The 23,199-nt window shown below is 36.9% G+C and overlaps 1 protein-coding gene across 2 annotated transcripts in view; it reads left to right on the top strand.

Annotated features, from left to right (window-relative positions):
• Positions 1-23,199, top strand: part of LOC137641604 (C2 domain-containing protein 5) — a 202,801-nt gene that overhangs the window by 30,338 nt on the left and 149,264 nt on the right. For both annotated transcript variants that reach the window (XM_068374324.1, XM_068374323.1), the window contains exon 6: positions 7,312-7,470. In XM_068374324.1, the coding sequence (XP_068230425.1) occupies positions 7,312-7,470 (159 nt within the window). The remainder of the gene's footprint in view (positions 1-7,311; positions 7,471-23,199) is intronic.

Here is a 23,199-nt window from a genome sequence, read left to right as displayed (position 1 = left end):
GCATAAGAAACCGTGGAACAAGGTTTCGAGGCCCTTTAAGCGAAAGTCAGTCCTTTCAGGACAGGTCCAGCATCCTGGTTTTAACTATTAGGACAGCTCTGACACTATGCAGTCATCGGAAGACTGCTCGCCGCCTAAACAAAAACGTAACACAGGCTCCGAGAGTCTTTTTGTAGGCAAGGTTTTGCAGTCACAGACGTTACCCTCGTCTCTTACCGCAACCATTCCCGTTGTTCCTAAATGAGTTGTACGGCAAGACATGCAGAATAAGCTTGCCTCTCTTATGGAAGACTATTCTGCCGATAAGGTTCACGTTGATCCTAGCCGTTTATCTCACCGAGATCCTGGCCTTCAGCCGCCCAAACGAACCTTTGTGCATCCTGTTGACGTTGGTGTAGCCAAGTCACGTCAGTCACGATATGTAGAGCCTCACTCGATGCGGTCACGTGTTGGCTTTCAGCCGCATTTGGACGTTAGGCTGCTTCCTAATGCTCCTGTTGACGTTCAGGACGTTCGCCAACCAGCGGAGTTGACTTGTTTTGACGCTGAGCGTCAACTACCGCAGTCTAGAGTTGTTTTGACTGCTCAGACTAGGCAGTCAAAACAGTCTCGAGTGGACGCCCAGCGTCCTCCCGCACCTGTTGTTGTTGACAGTTCACAGACTGTTAAGCAGTTACATGACGTTGCGTCCTGGTCCGCTACTAATGCACCAGTGCGTGTGGACTCTGCTTGTCAAGCATTGCCACCACGGCAGGTCTCTCCCTTGCTTGAGACTCGGCTATTGTCGGACAAGATTCCTTCAGATGAGGAAGTTGCTGTTCCCCTTCCTACTGATATTCCCTTGAGGACTCTGTCAGACTGAGAGGAGCCTAAAGCTGCTTAGCTCTCTATGGACTTTAAATAAATCATACTGATTTTTAAGGATCTTTGTCCGGATCTTTTTGTAACTGCTGCTCCTCGTTCGCCTAAACGTCAGAGTTTACACTAGGCCTAGCTACTTCGAAGCCGTTGTTTTTATAAGCTAGTGCTCTCGAGCTCTTCTAAGAGAGCTTTACGTTTGCTAGGCGACTGGTTTATCACCAGGAGGAGTTTGGGGGAGACAGCCTTTTCTTTCCCTACTTTTAAGCTGGCTTATAGAGCGAGAGTCTGATATGACACTCATAGACTCTCCCTGGCGCCTGGCCATGAGACGCTCCTAGATTTTATGGTCGACTTCAGAGCTAGACCATCTCCTGTTAGGAGTCTTTTTTCGAGCGTTTGAAGTTTTGCTGTACAATTATGTCATGCATAAACAAGGCTTTCAGGGATGGCTCCAATGATCTGACAGCCACGTTCTCTGCAGGAACAAGTTCCTCAGGGATGCCTCCAATGATCTGGCAGCCATGTTTCACTGCAGGAGTACGTAAGAGGCAAGTGCGCTCAATGTGTTCAATGTCAAGACAAACTTCACGATGAAGTCTACCAGGGTGTCTTGACAGCTTTAATGGAAGGCGGCTGGATGGTCTTTCTCGACCTTCAGGAGGCATACTTCCACATTCCTATACACCCGGATTCCCAATCGTTTCTGAGGTTTGTTTACAGGAATGTGGGGTACCAGTTTCGAGCCCTGTGCTTTGGCCTCAGTCCTGCTCCTCTCGTGTTTACAAGGCTCATGAGGAATGTGGCAAAATCCCTCCATTTATTGGGGATCCGAGCCTCCCTGTTCTTGGACGACTGGCTTCTCAGAGCATCGTCCAGTCTTCGCTGTCTGCAGGATCTACATTGGATGTTGAGTCTGGCCAGGGAGTTGGGACTTTTGGTCAACCTAAAAGTCCCTACTGATCCCATCCCAGATTATTTTATATTTGGGGATGGAGATTCGCAGTCCAGTTTTTTTTTTCGGGCTTTTCCGTCTGCCACCGATTAGAACAAGCCCTGCTCGAAGTCCAACTAATGCTGAAAAGATAACGTTTGTTCAGTCAGGAGTTGGAACAGTCTCGTAGGGACTCTCTCATCCCTGGAGCAGTTTGTCTCACTAGGGAGACTACACCTTCTGCCTCTCCGGTTCCATCTAGCCTCTCACTAGATCTAGGACAAGACGTTAGAGACGGTATCATTCCCAGTCTCCGAACCAGTGAAGGCATGCCCTAAATGGTGGGACAGCAATATCAGTCTGAGAGAGGGACTATCCCTAGCAGTCAAGAACCCAAACCACGCGTTGTTCTCCGACGCGTCGGATTTGGGTTGGGGTTGCGACCCTGGACGGTCGGGAATGCTCGGGTCTGTGGACCTAAAGTCGGAAGAGCATGCACATCAACGGCAAGGAGCTATTAGCAGTCCACTTGGCCTTGATGATATTCGAAAGCTTCTTCGAAACTAAGTGGTAGAGGTCAACTCAGACAACACCACAGCTTTGGCGTACATCTCCAAGCAAGGAGGCACACACTCCTTCACGCTGCTCGAGATCGCAAGGGACCTTCTCTTATGGTCAAGAATTTGAGGCATCTCCCTGTTGACGAGATTCATCCAGGGGGACTTGAACGTCTTGGCAGACTGTCTCAGTCGGAGGGGTCAGGTGATACCCACGGAATGGACCCTCCACAAGGACGTGGGCAAGAGTCTTTGGGCTACTTGGGGTCAACCCACCATAGACCTCTTTGCCTCCTCGTTGACCAAAAGGTTACCAATCTATTGCTCTCCAGTCCTAGATACAGAAGCAATCTACATAGACGCGTTTCTACTGGATTGGTCTTTTCTGGACTTATATGCATTCCCACCATTCAAGATAGTCAACAAGGTACTGCAGAAGTTCGCCTCTCACGAAGGGACAAGGTTGACGTTGGTTGCTACCCTCTGGCCCGCGAGAGAGTGGTTCACCGAGGTACTTCAATGGCTGGTAGACTTTCCAAGAAGTCTTCCTCTAAGGGTAGATCTGTTACGTCAGCCCCACGTAAAGAATGTCCATCAAAGCCTCCCCGCTCTTCGTCTGACTTCCTTCAGACTATCGAAAGACTCTCAAGAGCTCGAGGCTTTTCGAAGGAGGCAGCCAGTGCGATTGCAAGAGCTAGGAGAGCTTCTACCATTAGAGTATACCAGTCGAAGTGAGAAGTCTTTCGAGACTGGTGCAAGTCAGCATCTGTGTCCTCGTCCAGTACCTCTGTAGCCCAAATCGCAGATTTTCTTTTACATCTGAGAAAGGTTCGCTCCCTTTCAGCTCCAACGATTAAGGGCTACAGGAGCATGTTGGCTTCGGTCTTTCGACATAGAGGCTTAGATCTTTCCAACAATAAAGATCTCCAAGATCTCCTTAAGTCTTTCGAGACCTCTAAGGAACGTCGTTTGGCAACTCCTGGATGGAACTTAGACGTGGTCCTAAGGTTCCTCATGTCAGACAGGTTTGAGCCATTACATTCAGCCTCCCTGAAGGATCTCGCCCTCAAGACACTTTTCCTAGTGTGCTTGGCTTCGGCTAAAAGGTTCAGTGTACTTCATGCCTTCAGTAAGAACATCGGCTTTTCTACAGAAAAAAGCCACTTGTTCACTTCAACTTGGTTTCCTGGTCAAAAATGAACTGCCTTCTCGTCCTTGGCCTAAATCTTTTGATATTCCTTGCTTATCAGAGATCGTAGGCAACGAACTGGAAAGAGTATTATGTCCTGTTAGAGCTCTTAAGTTCTATTTGGCTCGTACTAAGTCATTACGAGGTAAATCTGAGGCATTATGGTGCTCAGTTAAGAAACCTTCATTGCCTATGTCAAAGAATGCTTTGTCATATTTTATCAGATTTTTTTAATACGAGAAGCTCATTCTCACTTGAATGAGAAAGACCGATGTTTGCTTAAGGTTAAGACGCACGAAGTTAGAGATATAGCAACCTCCGTGGCCTTCAAGCAAAATAAATCTCTGCAAAGTATTATGGACGCGACTTTTTGGAGAAGCAAGTCAGTGTTCGCGTCATTTTACTTAAAAGATGTCCAGACTCTTTACGAGGACTGCTACACACTGGGTCCATTCGTTGCAGCGAGTGCAGTAGTGGGTGAGGATTCTACCACTACATTACCCTAATTCCAATATCCTTTTTAATCTGTCTCTTGAAATGTTTTTAATATTGTTTTTTGGGTTGTACGGAAGGCTAAGAAGCCTTTCGCATCCTGGTTGATTTGGCGGGTGGTCAAAGTCATTTCTTGAGAGCGCACAGATTAGGGGTTTGATGAGGTCCTGTTGTATGGGTTGCAGCCCTTAATACTTCAGCTCCTGGGAGTCTTTCAGCATCCTAAGAGGATCGCTGGGCTTCGTGAGGAAGACAGACTTATAAGGCAGAGTAATCGTCTAAGTCAACTTCCTTACCAGGTACCTATATATTTTGATTTTGTTATATTGATAACTGTCAAAAACTCTTAGCTTATACGCTGTAAACTTAATTAACTCTGGTCTCTACCCACCGCCTTGGGTGTGAATCAGCTATTATATATTCACCGGCTAAGTTAAATATTTAAAAATGATATTTTAATTATAAAATAAATTTTTGAATATACTTACCCGGTGAATATATAAATTAAAGGCCCTCCCTTCCTCCCCAATAGAGACGCAGCGGGACGAGAAGAATTGAAGGGTTTGTTTACATGGAAGAGTGGTATCTGGCCGATAGTGGCGCTGGTGGGCACACCCGCAACCTTCATAGCGATCGCTCGCGAGTTTTAGAGTGTGTTTTCTGTCGAGCCTCTGAGTAGCAGCTTTTATATATTCACCGGGTAAGTATATTCAAAAATTTATTTTATAATTAAAATGTCATTTTATGATAGAGTATTTATTATTTTGTTACACAATATGGGTTTAGATTCAACATCATATGAATTAGATAGCCTAACCTTTACTATTTTTTTATAAAGTTTTGATTTTAGTACAGCTTATATTTAGCTGTATACATATGAAGTAGATAGTTCATTATAAGAAAATTTAGTTTTAGCTAACATGGTTTATATATATATATATATATATATATATATATATATATATATATATATATATATATATTATATATATATATATATATATATATATATATATATATATATATATATATATATATATATATATATATATATATATATATATATATATATATATATATATATATATATATATATATATATATATATATATATATATATATATATATATATATATATATATATATATATATATATATATATATATATATATATATATATATATATATATATATATATATATATATATATATATATATATATATATATATATATATATATATATATATATATATATATATATATATATATATATATATATATATATATATATATATATATATATATATATATATATATATATATATATATATATATATATATATATATATATATATATATATATATATATATATATATATATATATATATATATATTATATATATATATATATATATATATATATATATATATATATATATATATATATATATATATATATATATATATATATATATATATATATATATATATATATATATATATATATATATATATATATATATATATATATATATATATATATATATATATATATATATATATATATATATATATATATATATATATATATATATATATATATATATATATATATATATATATATATATATATATATATATATATATATATATATATTATATATATATATATATATATATATATATATATATATATATATATATATATATATATAATATATATATATATATATATATATATATATATATATATATATATATATATATATATATATATATATATATATATATATATATATATATATATATATATATATATATATATATATATATATATATATATATATATATATATATATATATATATATATATATATATATATATATATATATATATATATATATATATATATATATATATATATATATATATATATATATATATATATATATATATATATATATATATATATATATATATATATATATATATATATATATATATATATATATATATATATATATATATATATATATATATATATATATATATATATATATATATATATATATATATATATATATATATATATATATATATATATATATATATATATATATATATATATATATATATATATATATATATATATATATATATATATATATATATATATATATATATATATATATATATATATATATATATATATATATATATATATATATATATATATATATATATATATATATATATATATATATATATATATATATATATATATATATATATATATATATATATATATATATATATATATATATATATACATATACATATACAGTATATATCTATCTATCTATCAATCTATCTATTTATCTATTTATCTATCTATCTATCTATCACCACTAGTCCACTGCAGGACAGGTGCCTCACACATGTCCTTCCACCTACATCTGTTTATGGTTTTTTTCTTAGCTTGTCAATCCATTGTCTTCTCTTCCTTCCCCTGCTTCGTTTTGCAAGCTCTAAGGACCCTTCTGTTAGTCTCAATGTCCATCTGCCATTCTCATTATATGTCTTGTCCATGTCCAGTTCTTTTTCTTACATTTTGTTACATTATCCTCTACTTTAGTTTGCTCTCGTGTCTATGATGGTTTTTTCTCTTTCTTAATATTCCTATCATTATTCTTTTCCTAGCTTTTTGAGTTATAAACTAGCCTTTAGTAAGGCTCTAAGTTTCTGATGCATGATAATAATATTTACCCTGTATCTTTCATGAATTTAGAGTCCTAAGACTCATGAAGAGAAATGGTGCATAACTAAGACATTCACCTGGACTGAAAAGATGGTAGCGGAATTAAAACCAAAGCCCCTGGTAAGCATTGTTTTCAGTATCAGTAATGCATCTTGGTGTGTGATGTGTTGTCAGTCAGCAGACAGCTTCAGTATTGGAGGTACTATGACAGGTTCAATAGAGCCTGAGCCCTTGGGTATCTCATACACACTGTGTCTGTGCCTTGCATGCTGATACACTGGCTCTCGGGCAAGGAAAACAGATTTTCTAAGGTATATCCTGTTGTATTGGATTCCTTGTTCTAGCCTTTAATGGAAAGAACAAGGGGACTACTACATTGCTTCTCCCCAAACATTTTTTTCCTTTGTCAAAACTTATTTGCTAATACAGCAGAAAGTCAGCTTATTCATTACTAGGACATTTCTATGAACATTGTTATTTTTGTAATTTTATGCATTTTGAAATTGGACATAATTCATAGGTACCGACAGTGTTTCGACCTTGAGGGTGAAACTGGTATTGTTGTGCGAGGTTTAGGCTCGGCGGTGACTCTTGTTAAGCTGCACTATGATTTAGGGGGGGCTTCAGCAGGTGCAACCCATTCTCCATCACCGCTTCGTGAGATAACAGCGCAGAGAGAGTAAGTTACTGTCCTGTTTTCAGGTAATCGTAGATTTTTTGTTTGTTTATGGTAGGTTCATTACGTACAGCACTATAGTTTCAAAGTGATGCACATGGGTATGAGCAAAGATGTTGCTTATCTTGCTCTTGGTATTGAATTTCATAATGTAGAGTAAAAAAAGAAGAGAGCATCTTAGGTTTTCAGGTAAGGATAAAAGGGGATGAATAATTTGCTTTAATTGTAAATACTGCATTGGCTGCCAAATTTTGATTACATACTGCTAAACCCATTTTAGGCATGGAAAAGTAGAATTGTTAGCAATCTTTATCAACAGTTTCATTTGTGATAACATTATAAATGCATTATCAGTTATGTATATATCTTTTTATGCTTACTCTTGTACTTATCGAGATGAATGAAAATTGCACTTCCATATAGCCAACTTTAAATGCATATATTGTATTTTTTTATTGCTCTTTGTCTTATGTCCTGAAAAAGTATATGGAATTTTTATTCCATGTGAAAAGTACTTGGAATTGAAGGTTTGTGGTAGTTGATTTCAAAACCTTTGAGAGGAGTTTTTAAGTATACTAACCAAAAGCGCTTCATTTATGTTGCATTTTAATCTTTAATTTAGTACTACATTAATTAGGTGGGCCTAAATTCACCTGCAATAGAAATATCGAGTAATTGCCAAGATGAGAGAGTATATGTAATTGACAAATGCTTCAGCATTTTTCAGCTAAGTGAATTTCAGAATTAAGTTGATCAAATGTCTTATTTGACTTTTGTTTCTCATAGGTATCGTTGCATCCAGCATTTTACAGTGTCTTGCATTTTGATTTATCTATATTTCCTATTAAAATTTTATGATGGTATGGATAATATTTAAGGATTTTAGTTCAGTTACCTAATTATTTTTCTCTTGATAACCTTAATTTGCTTTTTTACCTTAGATATGGTGGTACCTTGAATATGGTAGAACTAGTCCGTAACACAATGTTTTTGGGGAAAAAAAAATTTCAAAATGTCCATCTTACAGGATTAAAAAAGGAGTTTAGCTTAGATTTTTGGCATACCTCAAAGTGCTTTTTAATGTAGCTGCAACTAATAGGGGTAGAAAATAATTTTAGAATTTTACTTAAATTAGTTTTTCTGTTCTGTTTATCATTAAGCAGAATAGGGCACTGGAGAGTACTATTCAAACTTCATTGAAATTATAGGTTTTAAAACTCTTGTCAGTCTTTAGTTTATGTATTTACTTAATTAATGGAACTTAAAATCTATAGGTTTTAAGTTTATATTAAGTAACAAGTGTCAAATGATAGAAGTAGATGATTGTGGTGGGAAAAGGGATTTTTCTTTTTTTGCATAGAACAGAATATACTTGTGTTGTATGCCCATATTGTTTTTTTTTTTTTTTTTTTTGTAAATTACCCTTTATGATCATAGCTATTTTTATTCATAGTCCATATAAATTACTCTTGTTGAATGGAAAGTTATTACTTTAGTTATGTTACAGTGATATACTATACGGCTCTGTGATACTTACCGTATTTGACAGCCTAGAGGACACACTTTTTTCCCAAAATTTTTGCTAAAACATCTCCCTGCGTCTTATACATTGTAGGTAAAGTTTGAAACTTGCCGTAGGCTTAGGCTAATGTAACTAGGCTTGCCCTAGGTACTTTTACTTATACTATACTCCATGCATCCTTATGTATTATCACCGGTGCTTTAAAAATGAATTCGTTAAAATGAAAGCAATTAAAACTGAAAATGCTTTGACTTTTGTTTATAAACATCAGCTGATCAAATTTAAACATCGAGTTATGGTTGCGTTTTCAGCAATCTTTTAACTTTCTTTTTCTTTAGCCTTCGATTATTTTTATGGTATTGTAAATAATGGTAGTAATCAAATTTAGATTAGCATATTTAATTTTCATTAAAAATCCACAATGATTTGAATTATTCTCGCTCTTTCTCTAATCAAGCACCATCTTCTCTGTCACACCATGCTGTCATTAGCGGTACTTTGTTATTGTTGACTAAACACAAACAAAATAGCTTTTCTGTTATGCGAAGTGTAGAAATATTTAGGGATATGGCAAGTAAAATATTTGTAATAACATTTTTACTAAAAGCTCTTAGTATTGTTTGTTATTGCTTGAATGTGTAAGTGCATTTGTTTGTTCATTATGATCAGCGATGAAACGTAAACAAAACAACATTTCCTGTTCTAGGCAGTATTTATTAGGAATTTTTAATATAGAATCACTCTTATTTAATTTATTTTTAATTACTAAGGATAAAGTAAGCAAATCAATATTATTAACATTATGATTTCATAACCAAAACTTGGTAAGATATCTGTTGCTGCAAAAGCTAACTTATACACTGATGTGTAAATGCGTTTGTTTGTTCATTATGATTAGTGATGAAAAAAAAAAGCAAAGCAATGCTTTCGGTTTTATGTTGCGTGTTTAGCAAAAGCATGATATAAAATGGTCTATTTAATTCATTTTGGATTTTTCAGTATATGTTTCTGCTTGTGCAATATTCAGCTAGACTTCAACAATATATGTTTGAATACACTTAAAACAGTTTTCCTGAATCTGACCTGCTGAAATGAGGGTGCGTCTTATAGGCCGTCAAATACGGTGTATGTGAATAGTCACTAACAAGGTAGTAATAGCTCATATTTTTACATATATGGAAAATTCATTTTCTTCCATCACTTTCAACCATTTAAAGATTTTATAGGTCTCCCTTAGCATTTTTCATTTCACTTCAAGCCCATTACTAATAGATACGGTATCTTTTTTTTTTTGTGCCACAAATAGTCCAAGATATTTCAGTTTCAAGTTCAAAGAAAGAAGCCAGTGTTAATAGTTTATTGGTGCTCATGGATGAATAAATTCCGTAGGTTTGCAGCTGCTGTGAGGATCCTTCCTTTTATTTTTGCTTCCTACTTTGATAGATCTCAGAATTTATTTAATTTTTGTGTTCTATAATTCTGGGAATGTATATATTTCTTGCAATGCCTTGTACCTGCTTTTTTTTGCGTATCCAGTCTAAGAATTAGCTAGACATGACAGATTGTATTAAGGTTACCTTCTTGTTTTGCATCTCGGTAATTGGCTAAATTGTTCATTTTTATTCAAAGTGGTATAATTTTTATAGATATTCGTTCAATTTCTGCTAACTTTAAACTTTGCTTGCTATAATTAGTAGCATCCTGCTTAATCAACATTCTTTTATATATCTTTTTATTGTATTTCGGCATATAGTACATTTTTCTTTTGTTTGCTCAGATGATATAAACATTGAAGTTACTCAGAGGTTTGAGTATCATAGACTACCAGAATTTCTCTTGTATTATGGAGTGACTAAACTAGATCCAGTTGATGGGAATTGGAATTAAAATGGTTCAACACCAGTCATTATAGGAACTTCTTTGCATATAAAATAGACTAATTTTGGAACAGTCTGCTAACTTCTGTTGCAAATAGTACCACTACCAGTCAGTTTAACAAGAGTTTGAATAAAGTGATCAATGCTCATGTGATATATTTCTATGCATATACAAACCTTTTGTTCTTTGAATTAAGGATCATGTCTTCAACAGAGCTGAAATGGTTGTCAAATTCGTTAATGAGGTAGTTGACAGGTGGTGAGCGCGGGCTAGTAGTCTTGCCCCCCCATCCGTTCCGACGCTCTTCATTTTTGTCTTTGGCCGTAACGAATATGGATGTACTGTTTCATTCTTGGCAATGCCCAAAAGTATGGTCTTTCGACTTTCTGTTCTCGCATTGAGAGAGACTGCTGCCACTGCTTCTAGACATACACCCCTGGCTTGGTCCCCGGGGAGTATGCGGCAGGAGTAAGGAGCCCTGGAATCTACGTTGGTGGGCTTTTCAGGTTCTAGTGGCATGTGGAGCTTTTCCAGTGATCACTGCACCCCATTGGAATTTGGAGACACTTCTTCCATTGGCGTACAGACCATTGCTTACAAGTTTGACCTAAGGAAGGCTTGGGCCTCTTAAGGTCTTTCAGGTAGGCCCTTTACATTCTTGTTGAGGAAGCTGGTAGTGAATGCTACCTCTCCCCCAGTGTCCTTAGTGCCGGTGTTGAAATGCATGATAGATGTGTCCCCAGTGTTGGTGACCCAGTGATGTGTCTGTGGTGGTGCCTCCTCCAAGCTCTAAAAGACTGTAACGGCTCATCCTGTGACACCAGTGGCAAAGCTGGCAAGAAGTATGGCACCTGTATGTGCCACGTCTAATTTGGGCTTAAGTCTGCTCCGAGGCTGAAAGTGTGTCACTCCCGGCATCACACCTGACCCGGTAATCATTGTGTATGCCACCTTTACCTCTAGTGTCTGTAGCCCCACTCCCTAGGTGCCTGTGACCTCAGCACCTGTGTCTGTGTTGTAAGCCCCAGTGATTGTGCCTACCCCCTTTCCATGAGGCAATTTTCCGCAGTGTAGTGGTTAGTGGTTCCTTTGGAGTAACCTCCCCTCGGGTGTACGTTGTCATTAATGGTCACTCAGACCTTGACTCCTCTGCTTGCATGGCCTGAAGGGAGGATTGGAAAGAGAAAAATATTTGTGCATTCATCTTCCTCTTCCAGCTATTCTTCCTCATCTTCCTCTTCAACATCCAACTCAGATTCTGACGCTTCTTCTAAGAATTAGAGGAAGAGTCAAAGAAGTCCAGGAAGGCTATACATATTTATAAGAAAAGGGCTCCATTTAACACCACCTACAGTATCTATCGGGGATGGGTGGAGGTGGACGACATTTGAGGCCCTGGAGCCATGGCATCGTGTTTTGTCCCCCGGGTCTGTGGCTCAGGCTTTCCCGGTAGTCAGGCTTGACAGGTGTGTATGGCCTCATACACTCTTGTTTCCAGGTTGGTGAAAGAGCTTTGGCACCATCCATCTTCCTTTCTAACTTAATGGTGGATTCCTGCTCCTCCCTCAAGTCATAATACTTTTGTAAAACAAATTGAGGCTGTGTCCGTCACATCGCAATTCCCCTATCAGCAGAGGGAATAATACAAGCAACTCCTTCCATCTCTGCCATGATCGGTGCCATGGATATTTCCTGCGCTGTTTTTGGCCGGCCTGGGCCTTCTTCAGCCCCTGATTAAGTTGCTGTTTCTGTTTTAAGGACAGAGCGATCATATTTGTGTGGGGGAATGTTTTTCGAGTGCAACCTACTTCACCCTCTACCCCAGCTGGGTATAAGGGTACTTGGTATTTTTCTGCTCCTAGGACACCGGACCTTGTACCATAGCTGACAGAGACAGACAATTCCAAGTTTGGAATGTTTCTTTGTGAATGTTCTCACATAAGGGAGTAATTTTACAAATAATTTTAGTAATAATAATGACCTTGGCTCCACCTACAGTAAGAACCCCGGTCGTTGATCAGCACTTCGGTGGCCCTTACATCCAACCGGTCAAACAAGAGCTTGCTCCCCTCCCCCATCTCGAGGTAGAGAAGATTTTATACACTATAGCTGGCTGCATCATCACCTCTTTGGGTTAGCTCATTGGTGTGTACACTGACGACGGGGTAGACTCCTTGAAGAGATTCAAGGTAGAAGGAACTGCCCCCCTCTCTGCCTCGAGTCTGTGGCCATGAGATAAACTGCCATGACCTCCCTCCGGTGGTCAGGTGTAGTGACGTACTGTATTTTCTCAAGTCAATGGGTTTATGACCCTTGGAGTCTTTGGAGAAATACAAGAGTCTTGTGCTGTTTTCTGGGAAGGCAGTGAGCTTCCTACCACATCAATCAGCAAACTTGTGGGCCAACTCCATTTTGAAAAGGAGGAATGCCTTTTTCTCCCAATTCTCAAAACAAGAGGGCTTAGAGGTAGTTCTATTGCTTTGGAGCTTTTCAGCGTAGACAGCCACATCTCTCCTTTTAAAGAGTCACGTGCAGGCGGCAGTGGAGAAGTAGAGAACTGCTTTCCTGGAGTCCCTGATCCAGCACAGTTTCCTTCAGGAACTCTAGCCCTTCAAAGATAGCTGTGGCCAAACCCTAGTATTTGACCATGCCTGTGTAATTAAGTGCAAGAAACGGTCCCAGGGCTTTTCTTAGACCTTTATTAGGACTGCCTGTGAGTTCTTTCCAAAAGGAGCCCATGCGTGCACAGCCCTTTCGAGCCACCCAACCTGGTTCTCTAAGAAGTGGGCAGGGGAGAAGAATGGAGGGAGAGGGATACATGAACCTTTCAGGTCTGTTGTCCTTCCCCCCCTCTCACTTACCAATAATTTTCATCAGTTCTCAAACATTACTGAAAACTCTGTCTTTGCAGACAGATTTAGAAGGGATGCTGGAAAGAAATGCATTTAAGTCGTTCAAAACAAGTTCCTGGGCTTCTACAGTCGACTTTCTAGTAGAGAAGTTAACTGGGGACTGAAGGCTGGTGATCAACTTCTCTCTGAAGGACTTTGTGTGTCAAACAATGTTCTGGACGGAAACTACGTTTTGTGACAAGTTACATCAGAGAGGGAGACTTAAGCTTTCAGTTGACCTGAAGGATGCATATTTTCAAGTATCCATGCAGTAGTCCTTTAGGTGGTACCTCTGCTTCTCCCTCTACGGTATAGTGTATAAGTTCAAGGCTTTGTGCTTTGGACTGTATAATGGCAGATGTTCCTCTTGGTAGCCGTTTGGGCCCGCTGGCATGGGATAGGTCTGTGAATGTATTGTGATGATCGGCAGATTATAGCCTTCTTTGTGGGGTAGTTGCTATAGGATTAAAAATTGATTTCTTGCTTTGTCACTATCGGGAGATTGTTATAAACTGGGAAAAGTTGATTCTCATACCCAAGCAGAGGTTGAAGTACTTAGCCATGCTGATAGTCATGTCTGCACAAAGAATCTATCTGTCAGATGATTACATAAGTAAGCTCAAGGAGGTAGTGTGACCATTCTCTCTCGAAGTCAGAAATCCTAGCTTGGCGTTGGCCGTGTTCTCAGCCCTTCCTCACTGTAGAAACTTGTTCATCATGGGTGCCTCCATCAGAGATCCCTTCAATGGTGTTCGAAAGATCCTGGTCAGTTTCAGGGATCTCTCGTTCATTCCTGTTCCAGTGGGACAGGAAGCTTGGAATGATCTTACTGAATGAGTAGAGCTTCACCAGGGGAATCTTGTTTGCCTCTCCTCTTCAGGACATGCAACTGTTTTCAGATTCCTAGAAGTAGGTGCAAGGCGCACACCTTAACGACCTGGTCATCCCAGAGATGTGGTCAGAAGAAGAGCATCTGCACATAAATGTCCTGGAAATGCAAGCTGCCTTTCTAGTGCTACAAGCATTCCAAGGAAGTTAAAGGGGGCAATTGGTAGTGTTGTTGCACCTGAGTGGTTTATGCTAACAAGCAAGGGCCCATAGTTTTGCACCTCTTTCTCTGCCAGCTGATGATGCGGTTGCATATTGGAGCAGCATTCCATGCTATAGAGTTGTCAGCCAGGTACATTCCGGGCTAGCAGACACTCAGTTGCCAGGGCCAGGTTGTAAGGTAAGAATATTCCCTTCATCTCTGTGTAGCAGAGAGGCTTCTGGCTCTGTGGGGTTTTCTTGGGATCTATCTATTTACTCCGCAGCTAAGAAGGAAGCTCGCTATGTTTTGCACTTCCATTCCAGGCCCATGGTTCAAGTTTGATGCTGCCTTCTAACACCCCTTGGATCACATGGATGTATTGTATATGCCTTTTCTCTATTAAGCCTGGTAGCTCCCAGATGGCCACATGCTGAGAAGTATCTCGATCTATTAGCATTACTAGTCAATGTCCAGAGAGAACTGCCTCAATGATCTGTACTTCTCTGTCAGCTGCACCTTCAAAGGTACCAATCTGTGAAATTACTGGAACTTCACTGTCGGGGACTATTCAGCATCTCCTCTGAGTGAAAGGCTTTTCATGAGGCACTGCAGGAGATGTTGGGGTACCTGCAATTGTCCTCTAAAGGTGTCTACCAGTGACAGAGGGCCATCTTCGGCGATTGGCTTCGTAGAAGGGATTCAATGGTGGGAACATCCCTAGCACAGATTGGGGATTTCCTCTTCTTCCCTAAACAAGAGAAGCATATGCACTTGTCTGTCAGCTGCACCTTCAGAGGTACCAATCTGTGAAATTACTGGAACTTCACTGTTGGGGACTATCCAGCATCTCTATGAGCGAAAGGCTTTTCATGAGGCATTGCAGGAGATGTTGGGGTACCTGCAATTGTCCTCTAAAGGTGTCTACCAGTGATAGAGGGCCATTTTCGGCGATTGGCTTTGTAGAAGGGATTCAATGGTGGGAACATCTCTAGCACAGATTGGGGATTTCCTCTTCTTCCCTAAACAAGAGAAGCATCTCAGTTGCTGCTCTCTATGGCTACTGTTTACCCTTGAGCATAATCTTTTGACTGAAGGATACAGACCTCCTCACAGATGTCTATGCTCATGAGGAGCTTTGTGCAGTCTTGCCCTCACTGGGACCTGAAGCCCCCAAATTGGAACATGACCCTGGTTTTCAAGGTTCATACACGTGCCAGTTTGAGCTTTAGAGAAGGTCGTCAGTCAGGGATCTGACTCTCAAGATTGTTTTTTGCGAGCCTTAGCATAGGCAAAGAGAGTAGGCAAGTTGCACGGTCTCTCTACCTTAGTCATTCACGCTGAGGGGTCTTGTGATGATTGAGAGGAGGAGCTTTTGTGTTCCGTGAGGGCTCTGCAATGCTATCTGAAGAGGACTCAACACCTCAAGCCTGAGTACTAATGACTTTTCCATAGCACTGACAGGACCAAAAAAGAGGTGTCAAGGATATGATCTCTCTCTGGGTTTATGAGGTGATGCATATGTCTCCACCAGTGAGAGGATCGAGGTACCAACTAAAATCGGTCATAAAGTCTGGGGTTATAGGCTGTTCACTTGCCTTCAAAAGAAATTTTGCTGTTAGCCAGGTGTTGAATGCTGGTAACATCAGACATTCATAGCTTTTATCTACGAGAATACACCCACAAATCTCTCGACACCTTTGTGCTTGGACCTGTAGTGGCTGGTTAAGTAGTTTTGTAGCCAGCCCAGCTCCCACACAGGGCAGTAAGCATATTATCAATGATAACGTATAGCAGTAAGTTTTTTATTTTTCTGTGCCCTCTCTTGGGAACAAGGCTTTACTTGCTGGATCTGACTTGATGGTAAGCTACGCTTCTGAGCCCCATTCCTTAGAATCTAGAGAAGTATCTCCCCCATCCTTCCTAGGCAAGGGGGAAGATGGTGAATTATGGAAATATGTACTTACCCATTGATCATCATATGCCAGATATATTATTCCAGACTGCTATTCCCTTTGGGGAAGGATATTCTTTAACCACGCATCAATCTTCTTGGACAAGCCAGGCCTTATCAGTCTATTCATCCCTATGATAGACAGATAGGAAGTTGCTGGAGTCATCTTCATTCCCATATTGGATCAGGCAGATTGACATTTCCAGGGAAGAAAAAACCAGTCGGTTTCTGTTCTAGGTGGACTTTCGACCCACCAATCGGTGAGTCTTCCCTATTTTAAAGGACAAAAGATTTGTATATACATAGGAACAAATAATAGATTTTAAAAGTAATTTATATTTTTTCAACGAATACAAACCTAAGTCCTTTAAAGGTAAACTTTCCACCTCAACCACCCCTTTCAGTCATGAGTTGATCAAAATTGAAAAGCTTCCGACAAGTGAGGTGGCAGGTGCTGGTCGCCCTCGCTCACCACTTGTTGTTAACTACTTCATTAATGAGTTCAATAGCCATTCCAGCTCTGCTAGAGACATGTTCCCTATTTTGAAGAACTCAGTTTTGTATAGCTAGGAAAAATACAAATAACTTTTAGAAAATTGTTATACTGTATTTTATTGCAAGTTTTAGAAAATTCTCTTTGCTGTCCATTCTACCTGAAACTTCCAGGAGTTAAATTTACACAAAACTAAATAGGAATTATAAAATTCTCTACAGTTTAAAGTACATGTTAGTGGATGAATATTATTACAGTATTATTATTTTTATTATTATTATTATTATTATTATTATTATTATTATTATTATTATTATTATTATTATTATTAATGTAGAGTATTGCACTAGCTAAGCTACAACCTTAGTTGGAAAATTAGGATGCTACAAGCCAGAGGGCTCCAACAGGGGAAATAGTTAGAATTCTGGAGACCTCTGGTCAATTTTCTGGGAGTGTCACTGTAGCCAAATATCCCTTAGAAAGCAGCCAATAGGGAGCTTCCATCAGGATGACGTGGCTTGAGCCCAAAAAACCCATTTTACTCTGCAATTAAAGAAGAAACTGACTAAACGTTTCTCAAAAAAAAATTTGCAATCAAGAATCACACCTAAATTTTGAATAAGGTGTATGTAATTAAAGAAACAATATTAATGCAGAGATCTGGATGTGGAGAAGCCAATGTCCTGGATCTTCTTAAAATAATACTTTGAGTTTTGTTAGGTTTCAACTTCATGCCTTATAATTTTTGCTATGGACTAATTTTAACTATATCTCTGTTAAGGGATTCAGCTGGAATTGATATATAGAAAGTAGCATCCTCTGCGTATGCAACAAGCTTGTTTTCTGGGCCAATATAGCATGATAAGTAATGGACACAGAACACTATCCTGAGGAACACCAGATATTACATAGTTTAATATACAATTGTTTTGTCCTTGTGGTGCTAGTGTCAGTAATTTTAGATGTTATACCTCTATGTATTGTATTTATCTTTGAATTGAAGCTATTTATAATACTGCTACGTTTTTCTTTTAAGACTTGTTTTTGAGCTCACTGCTTACAAAAAATGCACATCCATTTGCATGTACATGCATATAGGTAAAGATTTCTATAAAGGTCTTATTTTAAAGAATTTTATGTTTTTCTTTTTATCTTGATTGTATACAAGACTTATCAATTTATTTTTGAGAAATACAGCTAGGCTTCACATCAGTTGACCTCAGTTTTGCTAATTATCTATGCAATGGTCAAAATCTTTAGAACTACAGTAGTCGGGAAACTGCTAGTTTGGAAGCAAATATTATTGCTAGAAATAGACATACAGTAGACTGAAAATGTCTTTCCACAGATAACAGATCTGAAAATACAAACCGGTGCTTATTTATTTAAACCTTAGCATTGGAGGCTTTTTCAGTATACAGTACACTGTTTAGGCTATGCTCAAGTCATACAGATCTACATAGAACTTACTTTGCAGTTGTTGCAGTACTTTAGATGATTATCAATTTGATTAATACCGTATACTTTCATTTCCAAGGGAACAGAAATAGTTTTCTATAAAGGACATAAGACTATAGGTCCACACTTCTTAGGTCTTAGATTACACTGACATTACTTGACTTGAATTCCTTGATGGAATGAAGGTGATTGCTCTGTGCTGCCTAAATTTAGCCCACTTGTCCCCTTTGGTAGCAGTAGGATAGGTGGTTGTTGGTCTGGATCTGGTTTTTGACTGTAAGGTTTTATTTTCATCACTTAAAGATCCTCTATTTATTATTATTATTGTTATTATTATTTTTGTGGTTGTAGTTATTATTATTATTATTATTAATTTTATGATCATTATTATCATTATTATTATTATTATTGTTATCTAAGCTGCAACTCTAGTTGGAAAAGCATGATGCTATAAGCCCAAGGGTATTAGTAGAGAGAAATAGCCTAATGCGGAAAGGAAATAAATAAACTATATGAGAAGTAATGAATAAAGAATACAAAATATCTTAAGATTAGTAACAATGTTAAGATATATGTCATATATAAACTATGGAGACAGACTTGTGTCAGCCTGTTTAACATTAAAACATTTGCTGTAAATTTAACTTCTGGAGTTACACTGATTCAACTGTCTAATTCAACTGCCTGGTTAGGAAGATCATTCCACAGTCTGGTCACAGCTGGAATAAAACTTCTAGAACACTGTGTAGTATTGAGCCTTTTGATGGAGAAAGCAAGACTGAGAAGATCCAAATACAAAGGATGGTCAGAAATATGAAAAAAAAAAACTTATCCAACATCCATTACTGCTTTGCATAACAGACTCCCCAGGATTATTTGCCTTTACATCACTGACTGGATAAGTGGTGTCCTTTTTTAGTTTTGTTACCTATAGTGGTACCCTATGGTAGCTTGGGTCTTCCACTTTGCAGCATTCTTGGATTGGTTTGAAACAGTAGGTGGACCTTATAACACAATTCAACCTCTCAGAGTTGAATTTTCTTAGCAGGATTTATGTCACACTTACATAACTATATCCTTGAGGGATCAGGGTTGTTAAGATAAAGTTCAATCTTAAGGATTCTTCTGGTACATTCTATGTGTCAATTACCCAATTCTTTGTTCAGTAGGATCTCAATCCTTTCAGCTTGAATTGAAATTTGTACTGATGACAAGCATTGCAATAAGTTTGTGGTTAAACAAATATTATTTAAAAGAAAAAGAAATATTAAAAACCTATTCTTGTGTGATATCCTGTCTTCCAGCCCTCTTTATGACAAGTAGTAATCCCAACTGTCACAGGAAATACAAGGAATCTGCTTGCACTCTTAGCAGTATTGCTGTCTGCTATCTGCTGTCTGTCTTTTGAATTTGTACTGAAGTGTTCATGATTAATTGTGGCACTAAAAGGGCTTAGTTATAAGTCAGGTTTTTAAGAAAAAGATTCTATTTTCAAAGAAATTATGTATTCTGTTCGTTGTATGGAATTAAGCAATTATTTGTAAGTCACTGATGTAGGATGGTGGCTAGTGAGTCAAAAATAAAGAAATTAAATTGAGTTACTTCTCTCTTGCTAATAGTAAGTGATTACTATTGTATGATGATTTAACAAAGACTACAATTGCTAGGGCTCATAGGGTTCAATCAGACCAAATCTTTTGAATTCAGATAGACAGAAAAGTGATAGTTTGGCATCATCCTTCAGCCTATGAATGCTTTGCCTCATTTAATTTGCAGTCTACTTCCTTTTAACTATTCCACATTGCCTTGAAAGTACTAATTTTGTTACTTTGGACATAATGTTTTTTCTTTAATTTGATAAATGTATAACTAGGAAGTTTTTTTTTGAAAGTTTTTGGAAGAGGTTCAGTAAAATGAAATCAGTAATGTCTTGAATTTCTAATCAAGAATAAATTTTTTCAAGAACGCTCTTTTATTTCAGTTTACTGAGATGGAACTTATAGAAATTTGTTACTAGAATCTTTAGTGTTTTCTCTATAAAGTGGACAAAAGCTTCTAGTTTTTATGTGAATATCTAGGAGCAATAGAATTTTCATGTTAGTATCTTTCATTTCTGAATTAGGGTTTGTAGATTGCAGTTATTTTTCTATATCAAAAACTAGAATGTATAAATACTGTATACGGATATGATTTTTATGGAAAAAAAAAAAGATAATGAAATATGGGTTTTGTTTGTACAGGATTTTTTGTATATGTGATATTAGATGTATTAGAAATGAGTTGTGTGTTTCCAAAAGTTACACTTTGCCTTTAGTGAGTATATATTTATGGAATATGTTTTTCAGAGTGTATTGATGGGAAAAAAAATCTAATCCTTTTGAAAAGATTTGAATTTTTCTTTAAAGAGATAGATCTCATTTATAGTCTTTTGTTTAGTAATATTGGCTTCAGGAATATTTAAAGATTTTGAACTTTGCATTGTGATATTTCATGTCTGTCACAGCTTTTGGACAACCTATCACCTTTGTGGGCTCAGGGTAGAATGTGCTGCCAATGCTTTGTCTTTGCTGTGCATATGTAGTTGCTCCATGGGCATGTATGAGGTGTGCATGCTTTGTTTGTTATTAAAATTGTACTCCTACTTAAGGAGGATGCTTTGTGCCTTGTATTTAGGTTCTTCAAGTGCAGGATAAGTGTCTGTGTTGAGTGTGGTTAGAGACAGTGCTTGGAAGTCTTTTCTAAAAATGTAGTCATTCTTAAACCACTTAAATGTAGCTGAAATAGATCATCCAGTGTTTTGAATGAAAGGCATGTGTAAACTGACTTGAATTATGATTTAGATATACTATCTCTGAAAATACAATCTGCAGAATGCCTAACATTTTATTCTATTGTATACTAAAGTGATGATGATGTATTTGTTGGGTTGATGACTAAATCTGATGATAATCATCTAATAATAATATTTTACCAATGCAGTACCTGTTTCTCATCAACTTTAGGTTCATTAATAGCAATGCAAAAATCCTGATTTATTGAATTAGTTTGCCATAATATCCAAGATTAACTTGTGTTTACTTGCAAAGATAATTCTGGAAGTTACATGAGTATTGGCAGTTTATTATTAGAATATGAGGTAATATAGTAGCATTTTCTTACATTGCGATCCTTACATGTGACATCATTCTTACTACAGTGATGAGGATTGACACTGTTAAGGATTTTAAAGCTTAGCAAATGGGATTGGTTCATGAATTTAGCCTATTTTAATAGATTTATCTCTCCATTTCAAACAACTGAGATCCCCTCAGATAAATAAACAACTGTAGTTGGTAGAGTTGTAGGGTTCAGAAAGCTTGATCTAAGTGATCATATGAATATAGGAGTTAAATATAAGATAGGTTGTGTCAAGCCTTAGAAAAATATAATGTAACCTAATATGTAGAGGAATTTAAGTAAGCCTCTGATCTTTTCCTTAAGGTGAAAATATATTTTCCCTTTGGCAATGAAAACATATTGGACTTTGGAAGTTCCTCTTGGAATAGTCCATTTATGTTTTGATGGTGTCAATAGACCCTTTTTTTTGGTGTCATATTTTGAGGCTTTAGAGTTCTGAAAAATATCCTGGTAAATTGTAATTGGTATAAAACTACAGTGATAAATAACTTTTACAACTAATGCAAGTCAATAGAAGAGTTCAGGTGGTTAAAATTACTTATAAGTTTAAGAGTAATAGGGTTATATGCCTTAGTTTTGCTAAATCAAAGAAAATGAGTTGGTCATTAATATCTTGACTCTGGTATACAGTAGTTTGTTTACCCAGTCATATATATGATGTACGTGAACACCACTCGGGTATTATTTGTATTGCAGATTGTAAGTAGGATATGTACACGTACCAGTCTCTCGGTCACTACATTTCTTTATTCACAATTTTTTGGGGATGTTAATTTCCAGTCTGATTACCTTCTTACAGATGAACTGTTGACGAGTTGTTCATAACTGTGTCTAAATATTGTAGAGAATATGACATTGAGTGTGTGAGAGAAACATGATTTATTCTCAAATACAGGAATAATAATGAACACATTAACCATTTTGTATTTATATCTTCATTTCTATAATGATCCCAGGATCACCAATCTTTTGTCTGTCAGAGAGGAGAAGGAAAGCTTACTATGCATGTTCTGGATCTTTAGATATGTCTCAACCAATAACCTCAGAATTTTGGAAACTAATTATGAAGCAGCAAGACTTATGAAGTAGGGAGGAGGACCCTTACTGCTCAAATGCTATTAACTAAATCAATCTGACAAATTACTTAAACAAATATTGTATGTGAAATAGTGTACTTAGAGGTAACAGACCTTTTTGTTATTGATGGGAAAGTACAGTAAAACAAAAACCTAACACTAAAAGCTGAAGAAAACTTTAATTCCTTAAAATACCAATTGTCAGGAAAAATTTAAATCATCTGCAAAACATGGAAATCCTGAGGTGTAAGGAAAC

The sequence above is a fragment of the Palaemon carinicauda genome, chromosome 5, assembly GCF_036898095.1.
Source record: "Palaemon carinicauda isolate YSFRI2023 chromosome 5, ASM3689809v2, whole genome shotgun sequence".
Classification (NCBI taxonomy): Eukaryota; Metazoa; Arthropoda; class Malacostraca; order Decapoda; family Palaemonidae; genus Palaemon; species Palaemon carinicauda.
Note: the sequence above shows the minus strand (reverse complement) of the source record. Positions and strands in the feature narration are given on the sequence as shown.